This window comes from Phacochoerus africanus, chromosome 6 (genome assembly GCF_016906955.1).
Source record: "Phacochoerus africanus isolate WHEZ1 chromosome 6, ROS_Pafr_v1, whole genome shotgun sequence".
Taxonomy (NCBI): domain Eukaryota; kingdom Metazoa; phylum Chordata; class Mammalia; order Artiodactyla; family Suidae; genus Phacochoerus; species Phacochoerus africanus.
In genome coordinates, this window is record NC_062549.1 from 81480287 (window position 1) to 81502649 (window position 22363).

Consider the following 22363-nt stretch of genomic DNA (forward strand, 5'->3'; position numbering starts at 1 on the left):
TGCATCTTGTAAATTTGTTTCTAAAGATTCAGTTGCATATGGGTGGGAGATGCCTCCATGCAGAACGGGGCTGACATACTTCCTTTGTCAAATGCAATCGTCAATAACACATGTACTGTACTGCCCTCAGAGGAATTGGGTTCAGCTGCTCAGCTAGAGGACAAAATATGCTTTCACATTTCAGCACCCTCCATAGTGTTTTATTCAGGTTTTATTATAGCTTAAAAAATATTTTAAAAAAAGAAATAGCAAAGAAATTATGTGACAACATAAATTTGCCTCCACCTCAGCCAGAATTTCCTGAATTTGCACTGTGTTATGGTGGCATTGAGCTTGCTGACAGTAAGGCTTTTCTCTGGGTAAAAAGTGCCCATTCAAAATGACCATCCTAACTTGGGTGCAGCCAGCAGAGAAAGTTCTCTGTGCCATAAAACAATCCTTTCTTGGAGTCCCAGGAAGCAACTTCTAGACAACCAGGATGGTTGGGGAAAAGTCACAGTACATTTATCACCATTAGATAGTCTCGCAATTCTGATTGCTGGTTTCTCAAGGAATTAAAAGTGAACTCAGATAACCCTTAAAAGTAGCTTCATAGCTTCATCATCTACATAGGAAGTTGTCAAAGTGAAGTGCTTTTACAGGGGAAGGATTAATAATCTATTTGAAATAAACAGTAAAAATTACAATAATAAACAGCTGCGTAATCTAAACATCAAAGAAAATATTACAGTAGGTTCTCAGTAAGTCGGACGCACCGGAGCCGAAGTCGCTCAGGTTCCGAAGCCCTTGGTGTCACAGGCTCCGCGACATGTCGATGCTGGCTGAGCGTCGGCGGAAGCAGAAGTGGGCTGTGGATCCGAGAAACACTGCATGGAGTAATGACTCCAAGTTTGGCCAGAGAATGCTAGAGAAGATGGGATGGTCTAAAGGAAAGGGTTTAGGGGCTCAGAAGCAAGGAGCCACAGATCATATCAAAGTTCAAGTTAAAAACAACCACCTGGGACTTGGAGCTACGATCAATAATGAAGACAACTGGATTGCTCATCAAGATGATTTTAACCAGCTTCTTTCTGGCTGCACTGAACACTTGCCATGGGCAGGAAACAGCAGACTCCTCAGACAACAAGGAAAGAAATCTTTCAGCCTTGAAGAGAAGTCCAAAATCTCCAAAAACCTTGTTCATTATATGAAATTCACAAAAGGGAAGGATCTCTCATCTCGGAGCAAAACAGATCTTGACTGCATTTTTGGAAAAAGGCAGAAGAAGACTCCTGAGGAGACGTCCAGCCCCGCCACTCCAGAGGGGACTGACACCTCCACCACGACCACCAGTGCCTTCACCATCCACGAGTACTTTGCCAAGCGCATGGCAGAGCAAAAGAACAAGCTGCAGGACACCGCTGAGGGGCCAGGTGTTTCAGAGACTCCCCTGCGGAGCAAAAGGGGAAAGAAGAGAAAGAAAGAGGCGAAAGACGAAAGTGTGGAAAACGGCATCCAGCCCAAGGCCAAGAAGAAGAGAGCCCGAGCTGAGTGGCAGCTTGGAGACCCTGGCAGGGACGAGAATTCTGGTGTCTCCGCTGAGGACGGAGAGGATAGCAGGGAGGTACTCAGTGACCAGGACTTTCCCCTGAAGCCCAGAAGAAGGAAAGAAAAGAAAAAGCTACCAAAGTCAGTTGAGGCAGCAGTGGCCGGTATGCTAGATGAAACGCCAGTGAAAAAGAAGAAGAAAAAGAAAGATTCTGAGTAAATCTCTGAGCCAGGGCCTCCGGACCCCTCTGCCACCGGGGCTGCCACGCCAGCTCCTCGGGCTCAGTCAGCAGGGCTCCCAGGCACACAATCCCCGACATGCCCGGCCCCTGCCGTGTCTCGCCCTCACCACATTGTCCCACATCCCATTCCCAGAGCTGCTTAATGTTTCAAGTCATGGCTCTCATAAACAGTACATTTCTTTTAGACTCTGAGACCTTCAAGAACTGTGTTTCTTCATATTCGTGTGTGTGTGTGTGTGTGTGTGTGCGCGCGCGCACGTGTGTGAAGGTCCACCACAGTCTGGATTTGTTCTTTACTTCCTTTGGTAAAAATGAACTGTTCTTCCTTCTGAAGGACTTCGTCTAATTAAAGGATTAAGAGGCAGTAAAAAAAAAAATATTACAAAGGAAGAGCATTAGCTCCTGGTCAGCATGAAGGCATTTGTCACCCTCACCCTCATTTTCTGAGCTAAAGTCAGAGAGGCTCTGGGGCAGTGGAAAACGAACTAAGAGTACAGGCACATAGTTGCTGTGAAAAATGGGAAGATTAAAGGCAGAACACAGCCTGTATGTGACTTAGTTTTTACAAAAGAATTTACAAGATGCATTCCTCTTCAATCTTAATGCTCTGCAATGCCAAAGCATGCAAAAAAGGACAACTATTACCCCTTAGAAAACAGGATTAGTGGTCAAGAAAGTTACGATATTTAACAAAGCAATAAAGGACTTTGATTCAATTAAGTGAACTTCAGAAGTAGTAGCAAGCTCCTTGTATTAGTTGAGGATAAAAAGCCCATCCTGAAGTGTGTTTTAAAGTTTAAATTATATAATTTGCCTTTAATACCTAATATAGTAGCAGTAATATATTTCACTTTCTTCCGGCGAAAGGACACTCTCTACTATTAGCCATTAGTTTGAAACTGTTTCTCTCTCACTCAATGTCTGTATCAATATCTAGATATCCAAATCTATATCTGTTGGGGAGAGAGAGAAAGTCAAATTAATGAGAAAAATATGTGTGGGATCATACCCAGCCTCAACTCTTCTTAAACTTCCAATGAAGGTTTGCATGTGCTGTCTCACTATCAGAAATGGAACACACCTTCAATTTGTTGAAAACAATGTATTTGTGAAGTACAGCAAAGTGAAGCACCTGAAAAACAAGTCAAAACATGCAAGGAAGGGCATGCTGTAGCTATGTTTTTCCGTGGTGTATGCCGATGGGATGGAAAAAATCAGCGTGAAGGCTTGCCTTTGCAGTCAAATCCGAGGTACTCAGTCTCATGGAACCCCAAGTGCCCCAGCCATGGAGCTGCTGGACTGCTTGGTGCCTTCGTGCAAAGAAAAAAACACCCTGCCTCCAGGCAGATTCAGCCTCGGGATAGAGAACACGCTGGGGCAAGTGGGACAGGGCAGTTTGCAGCTCCTTCTGCCCCCTCAGCACTTCCTAGTGGCCCTGTGCTTAGTCCTACCAGCCTCCACAGCTTTCTGACAGGTGAGATATTGGAAAGTGGGCGATCAACTGATGCGCATCAAGAGAATCACGGGACATCCACCAAGTGCAGGAAGTGGGGGCTGTGAGAGATGATGCCTTTCTTCTTTTTCTCTCAAGGTGATTCACAGCCTCTCTGACTGGGGCAACCAGCACACCTAGATGGAATGAGGTCTTAGTAATCTTAGGGGGCAGCAGGTGAGCTCAAAGGAAAGGTTTGACCTGGGGGATGAGCTACAGAGCCAAGTATTCCCATGTGACCTCCTCTGCCCGCTCTCTGGCCACTGCACTGAAGGCTGTCAGCGTGAGCAGTGAAGGTGGATGGCTACTGAAACTTGTTCCTGTCACCCCGTCCAGGAGTCTCAGAGGGTCTTTAGCTGTCCGAGTGGCACAGCAGCATCGGCACAATCCCAAAAGCCTCCTAGCATAGCCAGTTAGCCATATAGCATGAGTGTTGCTCCAGCAATTTCCTCAGCCTCCTCTGAAATTTCCAACCACCAGTGAGGTTCCACTCCTGGACCCTACATGATGAACCACAGTCATTCAACCAGAGGGGTCATCTTTCAGATTTGAGGCTACAGAGAAGTCAGCATGCCTCAGAACATGTGGCAAAAACCCACCCTCGGGAGTTCCCCTTATGGTGCAGTGGAAACGAATCCAACTAGTAACCAAGAGGCTTGGGTTTGATCCCTGTCCTTGGTCACTGGGTTAAGGATCCGGTGGTGCTGTGACCTGAGGTGTAGGTCGCAGACGGGGCTTAGATCCTGCATGGCAGTGGCTGTACCATAGGCCAGAAGCTGTGTATCTGATTCAAACCTAGCCTGGGAATTTCTATATGCCATGGCCGTCGCCCTAAACCGCAAAACAAAACAAAGCAAACAAACAAACAAAAAAACCCCCCCAAAAAACAAAAAACAAAAAAAGCAAAAAAAAAAACCCCAGAACAAAAAAAGCCACCCTCTCTGAGAAATTGATTTAATCAACTAAAATGGGGAAAAAAATACTATCCTCCTTCTGTTAATGAGGAAAGGTCCAGGCCGGACCACATTTTTTATGTGTGTCTATTTTTTTCCTTTTATTGCCACAGGGCCACACCTGCCACATATGGAAATTCCCAGGCCAGGGGTCAAATTGGAGCTGCAGCTGCCTGCCAGCCTGTGCCCCAGCCACAGCAACACTGGATCAGAGCCTCATCTGTGACCTAAGCGACGCCAGATCCTTAACCCACTGAGCAAGGCCAGGGACGGAACCCACAACCTCACAGAGAAAACCTCAAGTCCTTAACCCCCAATTCCCTTTATGGGTCTCAAAAATATCCTGTAGCTCAAAAGCCTTCTAGATCTCTGCTCCTCTAGGCTAAATCATTTCTGGTGAATTTCTATAAACTTGATTCTGAACTTGTTTTGAATCACATGAAACAAGGGTGTTTGGGGTGGAGGTGGGGCATTTTTTAGAGGCAACTTTGTGGAAAAGGTGAAATAAATTGTAGAAACTGAAAGCACACCCGTTGATCACTGGCACATCATATCCTCACTAACCAATCTCTGTGCCAGCTTTTTAAATTATCACTGCTTTTCTACTCCCCGCGTTTAAAGAACCTTCAGAATGAGCTATATTTTCAGTCATTTGCTTTTCTTCCCTGAGCTTTCCACAGTTTGAACTCTGTTTCCTGTATACTTTGGTGTTTTCAAGCTTCTCCAATATTTTTACGATAATTGAAAAAAAAAAAAAAAATGCTCTCTTCTAAGGAAAATCCCAGAGAGGAACATTTTCTAGGAAGAGTGGCACACATAGTTCTGATGCTCTGAAACTTTACTACCTTTAGCAGGAAATATGTTCAAGCCCTTATTTTACTTTTTACTTAATTATTTAATTTTTTTCCCCTGCTTTTTAGGGCCACACCTACTGCATGGGGACGTTCCCAGGCTAGGGGTCGAATCGGAGGTACAGCTGCCAGACTATGCCACGGCCACAGCAATGCGGGATCCCAGCTGCATCAGCAAACTCTGCCACAGCTCACTACAAGGCTAGATCCCCAGCCCACTGAGTGAGGCCAGGGATCAAACCCAAATCCTCATGGATACTAGTCAGATTCGTTTCTGCTGTCCCACTACGGAATTCCCCAAGCTGTTATTTTAAGCGTTAAATATTTTGATGTTTAATTCATTTAAAATACTTTTCGTCTTACCCAGAGTGGGAAGAAGATCTTATCCTTAGGCTTCCCCCAACTATAGGAGATAGTTCAGAAACTCTTCTGTCCTATCTCCTATAATTGTGTAGTTTGGCGGAAAGAGAAATAAACTTAGAGTTAAAATCGTTAGCTATTTTTATGTCTCTGGTAATTTTAGTTTACTACCTTCTCTTATTATCATATGGACATTATACCCAATTCCTTAAAAGTAAAGGACTCTACCCATAATTGGTCTCAAGAGGCATTTTAGTTAAATTTAGTCCCAGGTATTTTATTCTTTCTGATGCATTTGTGAGTGGGATTGTCTGCTTAATTTCTCTTTCTGATAGTTCCTTGTTAATCTAAAACACAAGGCAAGCAAACAAACACACAAAACAAAATGGGAAGATCTAGAGAACAGATTGGTGGTTGCCAGAGGGGAAGGGGGCTGGGGGTTGGGTGAAATGGGTGAAGGGGATCATGAGGTACAAACTTCCGGTTATAAAATCAGTCAGTCCTGGGGAGGTAGTGTACAGTGTGGTGACTGTAGTCGATAATATTGCATCGTAACTTTGAAAGCTGCCAAGAAAGGAAATCTTGTACGTTCTCATCACAAGAAGAAAACTTTTGTAACTTTGTATGGAGATAGATGGTAACTAGACTTATGGGGGTGATCACAGCATATACAAACATTGAGTCTTTATGTTGTACATCAGAAACCAATATATACTGTATGTCAGTTCTTCTGCAGTTTTTAAAAAAGGACACCTTGGATGGATGGCCTCACCGTTTGGTCATTCGTAAACATGCATGTAGAGTTTCTACCTTGAGGAACATTGTGGTAATAGGAAGAACTGAGCCCCTCCAGGAGCCACTTTCTAGGTGCCAGTCCCTCCATGTATAACTTTCTCCAGTACTTGCACGTCAGGCAGATTTCTGCTCTAGTCTAACATCCAAATGCATTCCCATGCCAACCAGAATTCATCAAGTACTTCCTGCATGTAGAAAAGTCAATTTCCATCTTTAGCAGTTTCTGCTAAAGTCATGTAGTACCTGTAAGTACAGTTTTCTCTTGTGTTCTTTGGTAACTGAACACCCTTCTGGTGACATCTCATTTCTCCTGGCTCTTTACAGAAGGGATGTGATGAACAGACAAGTCCCCAAGTAGATGTGACTTCCGTATGCCCCTTTTCCAGTGACTGGTGCATTTCCTTTGTTAACGAAGAGACTTGGTCAGGTTTAATGTATGAGGGGTCAGCAGTGAATTAATGGGAAAGAGAACAGTATGTGACAAAGAGGACCCAAGCCTCAGAGGAAGAAGAGATGCATGAAAGCAGAAGCAAACAGCAAACAAAGAAACAAATCCAGGAAGGTAGGAGGGAAAGGAGCCAAATGAAGAATGATAGCGAGAGGTATACAGAATTATCACAGTTGAGATTTAGAGCGCAAGAAAGAGTTTTGGGAAAGGCAAGATGTTGGAGCCCAAGGAAAAAGACCAATCAGGGCATCAGGAGATTGCCTGGAATTTGCACAATAGTTGAACCTTTGAACAAATGACTGGAGGTGGAATTGCTGGTGACTCCCAGCAGAGAAGACAGTGAAGGAAGAGGGGCATATGACTCAGGTAAAAGGCCAAGGACAAGCATTGTAGGAGTGGCCAAGAGACCCGGCTGTACCCTGAGCATTTCCCAACAGTTGGAGATTTGGTTCTCGGGGCAGTACTGCAGAGCTTTAAACCTATAGTGACCATACCTCCCGGTTTACCTGAGACAGTCCCAGGTTGTGCCTGTTGTCCCAGGGTCCCATCTGGTTTAACATTCTAGCATTCTCAAAACTCTGCTGATCTGGATGGTAATGTGATGGTCAGCCATTTAGGCCAGTCCTGTGGCACTGTCCTTAACTTATAATTTTGTGGAATAAGTCACCACTGAAAAAAATCACTCACTAAATCAGTATCGGTACTAACTTCCAATGTCAGTCTTTTAAAAAACCTACACCCCAGACTCAAGGAAAATGCCACTCTTCTTATCATATGTGAGACCCTGAGTTTGACAGTGGGGTATAAAGAGAAAAAGAGGAGTTCCCGTCATGGCGCAGCGGAAGTGAATCTGACTAGGCCGCATGAGGTTGGGGATTCGATCCCTGGCCTCGCTCAGTGGGTTAAGGTCCTGGCATTACCGTGAGCTGTGGTGTAGGTGGCAGATGGGGCTCGGATCTGGCATTGCTGTGGCTGTTGTATAGGCCAGCAGCTGTAGCTTCAATCAGACCCCTAGCCTAGGAACTGTTAAGTCTCAGGGAAGAGTCTTGTAAGTAGTGCAGGAAAATGTTTTCTGGCCTTAAAAAAACAGTCATCCCAGGAGGAATTTTCTTGTGCCTTTGAGATACAAATGCTCTACCTGGCCATCTGGAACACTTTTCTCACCATCTTTTTGAAATACACATTTCAGGAAAAGGGGTACCAGTTGGAATTTGAATTCTCATGGAAAAATAGAAGTCCTATGTGTTTTTCATAAACGTTAGTAAAAAGGGGTTTAGCCATCTAGACAGGTGACCTTGATTTGCTCCATCTGCCAGAAACCCAATTTGAATCCAGTCTCTCTTGTAACTGACAGGTTTTACACAGTTGTACTTTATTCATGGCTGAAACTTCAGAATGAGAAATACGAGGTCTCTGTTTTGCTTGTTTGTATGTATCTTTGTGTGTGTTGTTCATGTATGGCTTTGCCAAAATTAATTCATAAAAGAGCTCTACTTAATTGGCTTAAGGGAAATTAAATGCTTATATAAATTCTAAAAATATATAAGGTAAATTAATTTTAGGTCCACGTGAACTAAAAATATTCAGTATTAAATTAACATCTGATATTAAAGTTTGTTGATCTAATTAATGTAGATAATACCTTATTGTACCTAAGTTCGATAAAAGTCAAATGAGATGCCTAAACTTTAGTTATTAAACAGAAAAACCAAAGTCATTTAAGACTATCATCCAGTATGTTCAATCCCACCCTGAAATGCTCTCTACAAGTTTTTAGAAATTAGAAAACATAGTCCGTGGTTGCTTTAGAAAAGTAGGATATGTGCTTTCAGTAAAGAAGAAAGGAGGGAATTACATTTTATTAAGGGAAAAGGAAGTAAATCTATTTATAGCTTGTTATTTTGAATGGAAAGATAGGATATAGAATAATATGGATACAGAAACTGCTGGAATGTTTGTGGGACATGGACAATGAGAAAAGTATTTTGTGCATGGTCAGGACCAAGTTTATAGTTGGATTTTACTATAAACTAATTTTAAAAGTAAGCTAGTACAAAACATGAATTTGGATTCCATCTCTCTGTTAAAGCATTTATTAAAATGCTGCTTTTGATAACAAGTTATAGGAATTTCTTTGCCTTTAATTTGTATCTGCTTTTGTAATCCTTTGTTACTTTGGTTGAATGAATAAGTAATATTAAACAATAATCTATGATTCTATATTACCAGGTATAAATTACAGGGGAAACACTGTCAAATGAAAAGTAAAAATGAAATATATAAAGATTATGGCACAAAGAATTAACCCCTCATTGTCAGACTTTTACCATCCTGATGCCCTTGTACCATGGTAAAAGTCTGCTCTAAATCAGAGAAGTTAGGATCAGTAAACAATAGCTGTGAACTAAATAGTCAGGCCTACGGGAAATCCAAGATGGCTGCTTGGTTCTTCCCAGCTCCCTGGCAAACCCAACGATGAAAAAGAAATGGTTAGAAAACGTGTTTTCCATTTGGGGGTATATGTTCTACAATCCTAATTTGACTATACTTGGTAAAAACAAGGGTAATTTTAAAGAAAACTGTTTTGATTCATATTCTAGCTTTGTGTATTGAGATTAGTGTTTACTGTCTAAAACTCACCTCTCAAATAGTTCTTTGCCACTATGTTACATTATTATAAAGTTTAACTGACTTATTAAGAAAAATAATCTAAGCTTATTTCTGAAGCTGATTACTATAATCTGTCTCTGGGTTGATATCAGATGTCCCATGATAACTAGGGGACTATGTATTTTGGAAAAAGTATCATTTAAATGTCTGTCTCCAGCCTAGATAAAAGGTTTCTTATCAGGAATTCTTAAGTGCCATATGCACAAAGAAAGTGAAGAAAATTAATTCTTAAATTTATGTTTCTCACTTAAGAAGGGTCTTTACATTGGTCTGATCTATAGAGAGAACTACTGACTTCAAACTCACCCTAAAGCAAGGCTCTAATAAGAAAAAACAAACACCAATTCATGGACGAAAAGAAGACAATGTCAGAAGTAGACCATGCTGTACAGTAGAAAAAAATTGTATTGGGGAAATAACTATTAAAAAAAATAATAATTGCAAAAAAATTCAAATCACAGAACATCTTAAAGGGAGTATATAAGACATCACTTAAGCTAACCCCTCACTGTCCTACAAAGAAATTTATGAGTTTACAATGCCAAAATAAGTGCACATTTAAAAACAAATGCAAAACAACAAATTAAATTATATAATAGGATATAATATAAACATGAAATATCCATTAAAATGAAAAGATTCTGAAAGTGGAAACGAAAAAACTAGGGATGTAATTACTTAGGAAAACCTTTGAAAAAATTAGCTGAGATAGTCCATGGTATCTCAAATGTTCCATGACAGTTGAGAGCCTACCACACCTATCTGTGATGTCCCAGGTGGTGGCATTGAAATGGAGTCCAAATAACTGTATACAAGGATCCCATATATATTTTTATTTTCACATAGAATAGGTGAAAATCCCCAAGAAGATAGGGGTCATGCATCAATCCACACAAGGAAATGAATGTAAATACAAGAGATTTCATCAAAAATATAAAGCCAGTCTCACCACTGATAATGAAAACACTGAGATCAATCAGATAAAGAAAAAGAATTTCACAACAAGGGAAATACACAAACATCTAACGTACATTTTATAAAATATCCAGTCCAAAATACTAATGTTAGTTGAAACAATGAAGAATCATTTATTGATATATTATAGCAACCATTAAATTCTGTGATATTCAGTCTCAAGAGTTTATGTCACTAGTAGTCATTCAGTGAAATGTAAATCCGGAGAATTTCTATGAGAAGTAATTAAATATTTTTATCAAAAAATTTAAAAATTAAAAAAAAAAGAGTAGACCACTATCCTAACATTGCCACACCTGACTCGTACGGTTATTTGTTTTACTTCTGACTTACCTTGGTGGGTTTCTCCCCTCCAAGGCTCTTATTATTGACGTTACTAGGTGGGATCCCATCACCTGGTCAATTACTACTTGCTTTGACCCAGACCATAAATATGTTTTCTTCTAATATTACTCAGGCTCAATCGGCAACTAGTAAGACTTCAGCCAAGGGATATAACTTTCCTGGGCTATATTAATTTAAATTTAAAGGTTCTCCTATGTTGGGAGCAATTAAACCATCTAGGGATAACCAGCCTAATAACACTAGGAAATTAGGCTGAATGGACAAAGCCAGCATATAATTTCCTTTTAGGATAAGGAATAGACTCAACCAGCTGAACAGGGATATACTGGGCTGTACTTGGTGAAAACTTTTAACTTAAATTCTTATTTATAACTTTAGTAATACTGCTATCTATATTATTTTTATTAACTGTTTTCACAGAATTGCTATTTCTTGCATTGCCAAATATGTAACTGAGTCTCTTATAAAATAATACGCAGTTCTGTATGAGGTCAGTGATCTCTAGATATGGGAAGATACAACAAGAGGGAATATTTTCCTGGACCATAAGAGACTAGGAAGACAGGTGGTCCAGAGACTTTTGGCTGCTGTTAAGAAGGCCTAACTAGTAATAGCACATTGAGTGGCCTGTCAGCAAAATCTTTGCCAGACCCAGGAATGTCCATTCCTAGCACGGTGGGACAAAATGGTCATGAAATGCCTCCCAAAACTATGGTCAAATTTATGACCACGGGGGAGTACTGTGAACTGAAGTTTAACTCTTGCCATCAGCCTCCACATGGAGTAAAACATAAGCCACTGCAGCTGCCGACCCACAGCACCCCCTGAGCAGAGCTCAGCTTGGGGATCAGGAGTGAGGCACTCTGTGCTCTGGGAAAACTGACAGAACAGGCCTTCGCATAGTTAGATTTCAGGTAAGGATTTTTATGGACCCAAGTGCTTGCCCTTCCCATATCTAGAAAAACAGAAATCATTAACAGTGGCATTGGCATTGGCCATCAGAGAGAAAAGGCAGAATGGAGTAGCTGTGGGTCAGATATTCAAGGTAATACTAGAAAATACTATGGGATTAATTTTAGGCAATTTTTGTATTGCTGAGAACTTAAGGTTTATGAGCCCTGTCAGACTTGATGCTGCTAGCTATTCTCAAAGCAGCATCAACTGGCAGCTGCAACCTTACATTTTCAAGGTCTCTTATAACAACAGAAAGGAGGCAACATGTATAATGACCAGTCGCTCCTGTTATTTATCTGTTAACACCACATCAAACATTAAAACCTACTTAGAGAATAAAAACCACGTGATCCTCTCAATAGACACGGAAAAAGCCTTTGACAAAATCCAACACCCATTTCTGATAAAAACCCTTCCGAAAGTGGGCATAACGGGAACCTACCTCAACACGATAAAGGCCATATACGACAAACCCACAGCAAACATCATTCTCAATGGTGAAAAGCTGAAAGAATTCCTGCTGAGATCAGGAACAAGACAAGGATGTCTGCTCTCGCTACTACTCTTCAACATAGTTCTGGAAGTTCTAGCCACAGCAATCAGAGAAATAAAAGAAATTAAAGGAATCCAAATTGGAAAGGAAGAAGTAAAACTATCACTATTTGCAGACGACATGATACTATACCTAGAGAATCCTAAAGACTCTACCAGAAAACTGTTAGAGCTTATCCACAAATTTGGCAAAGTTGCAGGATACAAAATCAATACACAGAAATCGATAGTGTTTCTATATACTAACAATGAAAAAGCAGAAAAGGAAATTAGAGAAGCAATCCCGTTCACCACCGCATCCAAAAGAATAAAATACCTAGGAGTAAACCTACCTAAAGAAACAAAAGACCTGTACTCTGAAAACTACAAGCCACTGATGAAAGAAATCAAAGATGACACAAATAGATGGAAAGATATACCATGCTCGTGGATTGGAAGAGTTAATATTATCAAAATGACTATACTACCCAAGGCAATCTACAGATTCAATGCAATCCCTATCAAATTACCAAGGACATTTTTCACAGAACTTGAACAAAATATTTTAAAGTTTGTTTGGAAGTACAAAAGACCCAGACTAGCCAAAGACACCCTGAAAAAGAAAAATGGAGCTGGAGGGATCAGGCTCCCGGACTTCAGACTATACTACAAAGCAACTGTCATCAAAACTGCATGGTACTGGCACAAAGACAGACATATAGATCAGTAGAACAGGATAGAAAGCCCAGAATCCAACCCATGCACTTACAGCCAACTAATCTGTGACAAAGGAAGCAAGACTATACAGTGGAGAAAGGACAGCTTGTTCAATAAGTGGTGCTGGGAAAACTGGACAGCCTCATGGAAAAGAATGAAATTAGAACACTCCCTAACACCATACACAAAAATAAACTCAAAGTGGATTAAATACCTAGATACAAGACCAGACACTATCAAACTCTTAGAGGAAAACATAGGCCAAACACTCTCTGACATAAACGACAGCAGCATCTTCTCAGATCCACCTATCAGAGTATTGACAATAAAAAGAAAAATAAACAAATGGGACCTACTCAAACTTCAAAGTTTCTGCACAGCAAAGGAAACCCTAAACAACACAAAAAGACAACCCACAGAATGGGAGAAAATCTTTGCAAATGAATCGATTGACAAGGGATTAATCTCCAAAATTTATAAACAACTTCTGCAGCTCCATACCAAAAAAACAAACAACTCCATCCAAAAATGGGCAGAAGATCTAAACAAACAATTCTCCAAAGAAGACATACAGATGGCTGAGAAACACATGAAAAGATGTTCAACATCACTCATTATTAGAGAAATGCAAATCAAAACCATGATGAGGTACCACCTTACACCAGCCAGAATGGCCATCATCCAAAGTCTATAAACAATAAGTGCTGGAGAGGGTGTGGAGAAAAAGGAACCCTAGTACACTGTTGGTGGGATTGTAAATTGGTGCAACCACTGTGGAAAGCAGTATGGAGATTCCTCAGAAAACTAAACATAGAAGTACCATTGGATCCAGCAATCCCACTCCTGGGCATCTATCCAGAGAAAACCATGACTCGCAAAGACACATGTACTCCAATGTTCGCTGCAGCACTATTTTCAATAGCCAAGACATGGAAACAACCTAAATGTCCATCGACAGAGGAGTGTATCCAGAAGAGGTGGTACATATATACAATGGAATATTACTTAGCCATCAAAAAGAATGGAATACCAGCATTTTTAGCAACATGGATGGGCCTAGAAACTATCATGCTAAGTGAAGTCAGCCATACAATGAGACACCAATATCAAATGCTTTCACTGACATGTGGAATCTGAAAAAAGAACAGACTGAACTTCTTTGCAGAACAGATGCTGACTCACAGACATTGAAAAACTTATGGTTTCTGGAGGAGACAGTTTGGGGGGTGGGGGGATGTGCTTGGGCTGTGGGATGGAAATCCTGTGAAATCAGATTGTGATGATCATTATACAACTACAGATGTGATAAATTCATTTGAGTAATAAAAAAAAATAAAACCTACTTAGATAAAACTACATTCCTCCTTAAACAGTACCAGTATCAGCCTATATCCCAACTCCCCGATTAACCTTATTTTTCTCTTCTTTCCATCCTCTATGGTAGGAACATACCATGACCAGCCATCCAGTACTGATCACCCCTAGCCAGCAGGAAGTAGCTACGGAAGAGTGGTCCGTCCTCCCTATTCCATATGACAAATGGCTGGAATGATAGGTTCTCAGGAGGACAGAGGTAGACCCTCACACTGCCCCAAAAATGTGGCTGTTTACCTTGGAAAACTGCTATGGACACCCTTTCCTGGAATGTGGATCCTCAAGTTGTGCAGCAAGAAATGATGGCCTGCAGAAAACAACTGCCTACGCAGATTAACCACCTTCAAGAATTAACTGCCCTCTGTCATGGGACTCAACCCCCATCCCTCCCTTGACCTTCCCCTCCCCCTTCTTCATTGTTCCTGCCACAAGTTCCTGCCATGAACTCCCATCACAGATCCTTTATAAGCCTAGCACTTCTTCAAAGTAAAGCTGGCACCATCCTGAGCTTAGCCTGACCCCTCCGATGTCTTAATAAATCTCTCTTGATCTACCAATTGGCATTGGCACATTCCTCCCTTGGCAAACCTAACATTGCGATACCTGGAGATTCCGCATCACTAACAAGCTTGAGGTCTTGCAGCTGCTGCTGGACTGTGGGTGACACCCTAAGAAGCAAATCTTCACATCACGTGTTTACAAGACCTTAGTCAGATGTGAAGCTGGTAAAAGCTTCCAAATTCAATGGTTTTTCTTTCTGTTACAATTGGCTACCCATTAAGTTTCTTCAAAACTTCATTTTACCAATCTAAATTACAGGTTCTGGGGGCACTTTTAAAAATTGGTGTTCTTGGAGGTCCCGTCGTGGTGCAGTGGAAACAAATCTGAATAGCATCCATGAGGATGCAGGTTTGATCCCTGACCTCGCTCATTGGGTTAAGGATCCAGTGTTGCTGTGAACTGTGGTGTAGGTCACAGACGTGGCTTGGATCCCGTGTTGTGTGGCTGTGGTGTAGGCTGCAGCTACATCTCTGATTTGACCCCTAGCCTGTGAATCTCCAGGTGCCGTGGGTGCAGTCCTAAAAAGACGAAAAATAAAAATAAATAAAAATTGGCATTCTTTTCAAATAAGCTAATACAGTTTAGCATTTTAGTTTTGAATTATGTTATTGAGAAACTATATTATTTTATTTTATCTTTTGTCTTTTTTTTTTTTTGCCTTTACTAGGGCCACTCCTGTGGCATATGGAGATTCCCAGGCTAGGGGTCTAATCGAAGCTGTAGCTGCTGACCTACGCCAGAGCCAAAACAACGCGGGATCCAAGCCGCATCTGCAACCTACACCACAGCTCATGGCAACACCAGATCCTTAACCCACTGAGCAAGGCCAGGGATCCAACCCGCAACCTCATGGTTCCTAGTTGGATTCGTTAACCACTGAGCCACGAAGGGAACTCTGAGAAACTGTATTTTAAAGAGTGAGTTCATCTTTTAAAAACGTACAGCCAAGGTTCAAGGATGATGCCCCCTTCCTATTTGTTAAGCCTGTAATAGGCCTTCAAGAAGAAACCTTTGGAAGAAACCCTTGGATTTCAGGTCCCACACATAATGATTGGTCTGTGACATGCATTTATTTTTCTTAAGGTAGTGATTGCTGGTATATTTGAAGTGAATCAGGTTTGGGTTGTAATCTTATTTTAGCTTGGCTGACTGAGGGATTGGTAAATCTTTATGGTTCTCAGGGAAAGTAACAGGAACCATACAGGCCTGAATATTTCTTGTAGGGCTCGTCACACCAGAGTGTTGTGACATCCTCTTGTTTCTTAGACACAAAGCATATTCCAGAACCAGCAGCACAGAGCAAAGACATGCATCCAAGTGGTGGCAGGTAGCTTGGAGTGGTGGGAAGGTCATAAGAATTGTAGTCAGAGGGACCTGAGTCTTAGACCTGATTTTTGCCCTTAGTAAATATGAGCATAGCCTTTATCAAATGACCAAGATCTCTCTAATTGTTTTCTCTTCACTAAAATGTTGGACATCTGTTTATCCCCACTGAGTTATGTTTCAAATGTAATATTGTACATTAAAGTTTCATATACATTTGTGACATTAGGCTTATTTCAAACTCCTGTTCTTGATTCAAGTTTCCTTTTTGTCCCCAAATTTAATTAAAACAAACTTTTCTAGTGTTGCCACTGCTATTATTAGTTAATTGCTTCATTTATCTGTTTATTTTTTAATTAAAAAAATTTTTTTGTCTTTTTGCCTTTTTTAGGGCCGCTCCCGCGGCACATGGAGGTTCCCAGGTTAGGGGTCGAATCAGAGCTATAGCCAACGGTCTGCACCAGAGCCATAGCAACATGGGATCCGAGCCGTGTCTGCGACCTACACCACAGCTCACGGCAACACCGGATCCCCAACCCACTGAGCAAGGCCAGGGATTGAACCCGAAACCTCATCGTTCCTAGTCAGATTCATTAATCACTGAGCCACAGTGGGAACTCCCATTTATCTCTCTTTAATCAAGAATTTCCACCATTCACTCAAATGCTGATTTGACCAATGCTAATCCATTCAACCCACACCACCAGATAGTAGTTTTCAGAGCACACCCATTTCATTTCTTCTCATCTCTTCATTTAAATCTTTAATAACTTCCAATTTCCAGAGACTGTGGTCTTCATAGCAGGTATATAAGACAACTCATTATAGTGAAGAAAGGAAGAAACTATCAGACCATATATTCGTATCAGTTTTTTTATCTAAAGCATAAGAAATTAATTTATCTCCTGTGGGATAATACACATCAGGTGTTCAGCATGACATCCTAATACTCAGCCAACATAACTGTCTTGTTTTAAGTGACATTTCCTCAGGACCGTAAGAACCCTGTCTAGGGGAAAGAGGACTCACAAAGTCTTCATAAAGAATTGGTAAAATTGGGGTCACTGTGGAAGATTTTCCAGGGGAAGTTTTGAGAAGAACTTGCACTGGTAGCACTGATTATTCCAAGGGCAGCTTCCCCCAACAGATTTCTGGAAAAAGGCCTAAGTGTCCAAGAAAAAAGATCAATGTGTTATTACATTACTCCTTTACCCCCAAATTTTCAGTAACTCTTTATATCTCAAGGGTAAATTTCAAATATCTTCCTCTGCATTCAAGACTCTCCTTAATTTAGCTGAGTCTACCATTTCCATCCTGTCTCTAGAACACATCTATATCTATTCCTCCTAAAGCCTTCTTTCATTATCAAAGGTTACCTATCCCATTATGACTACTTGGGATTCCCTCTCTCTTTCTGTGTTTTTAAATTTTATCTTTTTCTTTCTGTTTTGTTGAGATATAATTAATAACTGGCACAGTGTAAGTTTACAGTGTACAGCATCATAACTTGACTTACATAGATTGTGAAACGATTGCTACAAGTTTACTTAGCATCTATCAGCTCATATAAATACAAAAAAAGAGGAAAAAGTGTTTTTTTCCCCTTTCGGTGAGAACTTTTAGGATTTGTTCTCTTAGCAGTTTTTGAATAGCCCATACATCAGTGTTAACTGTAGCCATCATATTGTACATTGTATCTCCAGTACTTATTTATCTTATCTTCTAGTTATAAGCTGGAAGTTGTACCTTTTGACCACTTTCATCCAATTCTCCCATCTTCTCCCCCCTACTTCTGGTAACTACAAATCTGATCTCTTTTTCTATGAGTTTTTTTTTTTTTTTTTTAAGATTCCGCATGTAAGTGAGAATATCCAGTGTCTCTCTCTGCCTGATTTATTTTACTTAGCATAATGCCTCATAGTTTGCCTATGATTTCTCAAATGGTAGGAGCTCCATTCTATTTTATGCCAGCACAGTATTTCTGTGTGTGTGTGTGTGTACACACCACATTTTCTTTATCCATTCATCTGTGGATGGACACTTAGGTTGTCTCTCCCCTTGGGATCCTCTTGAAAATACAGTTACATTAGAACAATAATACTTTCATGTAAATAACTTTTTTTTTTTTTTTTTTTGCTTTTTACAGCCGTACTTGCGGCATATGGAAGTTCCTGGGCTGGGGTTGAATCAGAGCTACAGCTGCTGGCCATACACCACAGCTATAGCAACACCAGATCCAAGTCATATTTGGGATCTACACCACAGCTCATAGCAATGCTAGGATCCTTAACCTACTGAGCAAGGCCAGGGATTTAACCTGCGTCCTCATGGTTACTAATCAGGTTTGTTACTCCTGAGCTGCAGTGGGAACTCCCCAAATAAATAACTTTTTTTTTTCTGTAGAAGTGAGACCCAGGGACCATGATAAGACTGGAGCCTACGTAAAGAGAAATACAAAGAAAAGGAAAGAGGAACTTCAAAGAATTTTATTTGTGTGGCATTTCCCCTAGCAGTTTCTCTGAGAAAAGGAACACATTTTCAGATGAAAAACTCACAGGTCAAATTATTTATTAGTTATCACCATGGCTTAAAAATCTGTCCATTTTAAATTTGCCAAGTCTAGAGAAATTCTCCAGTGGATAGTTCACCCTTGGTAAGTTTATGGATTTGACAATTCGAGGAACAAAGCGTGAAAAGATAAGATATAGCAAGCCAAGAGGTTGTGGGAAACAGCTAACACCCTTTGTCTTACCATGTTAGTCACTGAGGACTACTGTCTGATTGCTATGGAAAGTGTCATCATAAAACAAATCTTGTTTGAGAATAGTCTTTCCATTGTCTAGATTAATCTAATAAACTAGCAATTGTCTTGTTACTGACAGAGTTTTGGAAACAGTTAATACTGAGGACCCTAGTGAACCTTGGGACTTTCCAAATGGGACTTCAAATTTTTAATCTGAATTAGAAACGAGTTTGCAAGATACAAACCACAATCAATGACACACCAAACATTTTCCACAAAACATGTTAATATCAACAATCAGTTTTCGAAATTCTAAGCAAAAATTCCTTCCACTTTTCTAGGGGCCCTTTAATGTACATTGATGTTTTACTGGCATCAAAGTCAGAACAAAAATCTAAAGCCTCCTATCAACAGTGTTGCTTTATTTCTGTTGCCAGTGTGCTATTTTTGTTTTAAATCATAAGTCATCCATCTATCCATCCATCCATTTATCCAGTCTTCCAGTCAGTAAGAATTGAGAATACACTTAGAAGTATATAGCCATATGCTAAGTAGTAGGGATGAATACTAGAAGAATAAAATGCTGTCCCTCCAACATATTCTTTTTGCATAGTCAAGCCATGCTAAGACTCCATGTCTCTGTTCCCTTTCACAGAAAAATGTCTTTAAACATAATAGTTTCTGCTTGCATGTTACATTGCCTCATTTTTCCTCTAACTCTTCAACCTATTCTAATTGAGCTTCTATCTCACCACTCTCCACAAAGTTCTCATCATTCCATATTTCCAAATCTGGTGGTCACTTTTATGTCCTTACATTACTTAACTGCCCGGAAGTTGATGACTGCCTTGTTAAAACCCTCCCTCTCTTGCCTTCTATGATGCTACATCTTCCTGGTTTTTATCCCCACTCCATTGCCTGCTCAGTCTCAGTCTCTTTTGCCAGTTCCTCTGATAACATCTAAATGCATCCCAGGGTCCTAGGCTTTCATCACTTCATCTTCATCTACTCAGAGTAAATATCTCATCTACTCTCATGACTTTAAATGCCATGCATATGCCAGTTATGTCAAGTTATTTTCTTTATTCTTTACCTTTCTACAGAGCTCCACTCACAGGCAACCACCTGCTAGAAATCTTCACTTGCATATATAATAGGCCTCTCAAAACTAGATTGGTTTGTGATTCTTATTCTCCTTTTCAGCTTCTTTATCTCACTCCATGGCACCCATTCATTCTGTTGCTCATAACAAACTTAGGAATCATTACTAATTTTTCCCCTTTTCCCTAATCCTTTTAATGACATAAACAAATCATATTTCTACCTCTAAGACATATCTTAAACACGTGCCACTTTTATTATTTCCACAGCTATAATCCTAATCCAGTCATAGTCTGGGCAACTGAAATAGCCCCTAATTTTATTTTACCCCTCCCTCTTTATAATTAATTCTACATAATTATGTATGTATGTATGTATGTATGCATGTATGTATGTATATTTTGCTTTTTAGGACTGTGTCCGTGGCATATGGAAGTTCCCAGGCTAGGGGTCAAATTGGAGCTACAGCTGCTGGCCTATGCCAAAGCCACAGCAACACAGGATCTGAGCCACATCTGCGACCTACACCACAGCTCATGACAATGTCAGATCCTTAACCTACTGAGCAAGGCCAGGGATCGAACCTGCAACCTCGTGTTTCCTGGTTGGATTCGTTTCCACTGTGCCACGATGGAAACTCCTACATAATAATCTTTTAAAAATAGAAATCAAACCTCCCACCCTAGCTTAAAACTTCTAATGATTCTCAGACGTCTTTGGAATAAAATCTAATTTCCTCATCATGACATATGAGGGACCGTCTATAATTCCAACCTCAGCATACACCAGTTTTCCCTCCTAACTCACCACACTGTGGGTTCACTGGCTTTCTTTTCATTCCTTGAATAGGCCAAGTTTGCTCCCACCTCAGGGCATTTGCACTTACTATTCCCTCTAGACTTCTGTCCCACATCTTTGCACACTTAGCTTCTTGGTATCCTTCAGGTCACCTTCTCAGAGGGACCTATTCTAACCATCCCAAGTTAAGTAGCTTTCCTTCCCTCACTTATCACTGTACATAACCTTGTTGTTTTTCTTCACAATAGATACCATTGTCTGAAATCCACCTTGTTCAATTATGTTTACTTATTTACTGCCTTCCTCTCCCTCTCTGGGCTGTTAGTTCTGTAAGATCTCGGACTTAATCTGTCTTATTCACCGCTAAATCCTTAGTGCTGAAAAAAGCACTCTGTACATAAAAGGTGCTCAATCAATATTTGTTGAACGACTGAGTGAAAGACTTTTCAGCTGCTCTGTATTGCATTTAGGATAAGATCCAGGCTACTTCACAGGGCTTACCCAGCTGGTCCCTGGTCCTTACCTAGCCTTACCTTTCACTACCCAGATTCCCTGAACTCCTCTTGGCTTTGACCCTGTACTATTTACCATTTCTGGATTCTCACATATGTTTTCTTTCCTTGGATGGTCTTCCCCCACTCTATCCATCTTTGCCTGGCTCATTTAAAAAAATTTTTATTTTATTTTTTATTTTTTTTTTGTTTTTAGGGCCGTGCTTGCATCATATGGAAGTTCTCAGGCTTGGGATCTAATCGGAGATACAGCTTCTGGCCTATGCCACAGCCACAGCAACACAGAATCTGAGCGGTGTCAGGGACATACACTACAGGTTCACAGCAGCACTGGATCCTTAACCCACTAAGTGAGGCCAGGAATCGTACCTGCATCCTCATGGACACGTGTTGGATTCATTTCTGCTGTGCTGCAATGGGAACTCCCTTTACTCAGTCTTTTTTTTTTTTTGTCTTTTTAGGACCTCACCCATGGCATGTGGATGTTCCCAGGCTAGGGGTTGAACCAGAGTTGTAGCCACCAGTCTACATTACAGACACAGCAATGTCAGATCTGAGCCGTGTCTGTGACCTACACCACAGCTCATGGCAACACCAGATCCTGAACCCACTGAATGAGGCCAGGGATCAAACTTGTGTCCTCACATATGCTAGTGAGATTACTTTCTGCTGAACCATGACAAGAATTCCTAATAGCTTGGATTTCATTTCCCCTATGGTGGTGGTCGATAATCTTGCCAAACTGCTTACTGTTCAGACTAGAAATTTTGGAGTCCTTATCTAGAAAGTTCAGAGGTCTCCTTGTCTTCTTGGAATGTTGGATGTTTCCATAAATGTCAATAACAAGAAAAATTTGGTGGTTTTGACTGAAACAATTGTGTGAGACAATTCTTAATGAAGCCTTGTTTTAAATAGTCTATCACCATAGCAATCAAAAAATAGAGTGACTAATGTAGTAATAAAAGTTTTGAAGGTTAGGTCAAGCAAGGTGTTTCCTATACAAACTGATATTTTTTTCATTCCTTACCCCTCCGCAGTTGGGCTCCTTAGCTGTCACTTCATGTTTCCTAAGGAGTGATCATTTTTGGGAA

At 40.6% G+C, this 22363-nt stretch overlaps 1 protein-coding gene across 1 annotated transcript; it reads left to right on the forward strand.

Moving 5' to 3' along the window:
- The first annotated feature begins 716 nt into the window (after positions 1–716).
- LOC125128827 (PIN2/TERF1-interacting telomerase inhibitor 1-like) lies at positions 717–1898 on the forward strand. Its single transcript, XM_047782970.1, is given in 3 exon segments — positions 717–1066; positions 1068–1125; positions 1128–1898. Coding segments are annotated over 3 exon segments (936 nt in total). The 5' UTR covers positions 717–808; the 3' UTR covers positions 1748–1898.
- Positions 1899–22363: the final 20465 nt, after the last annotated feature.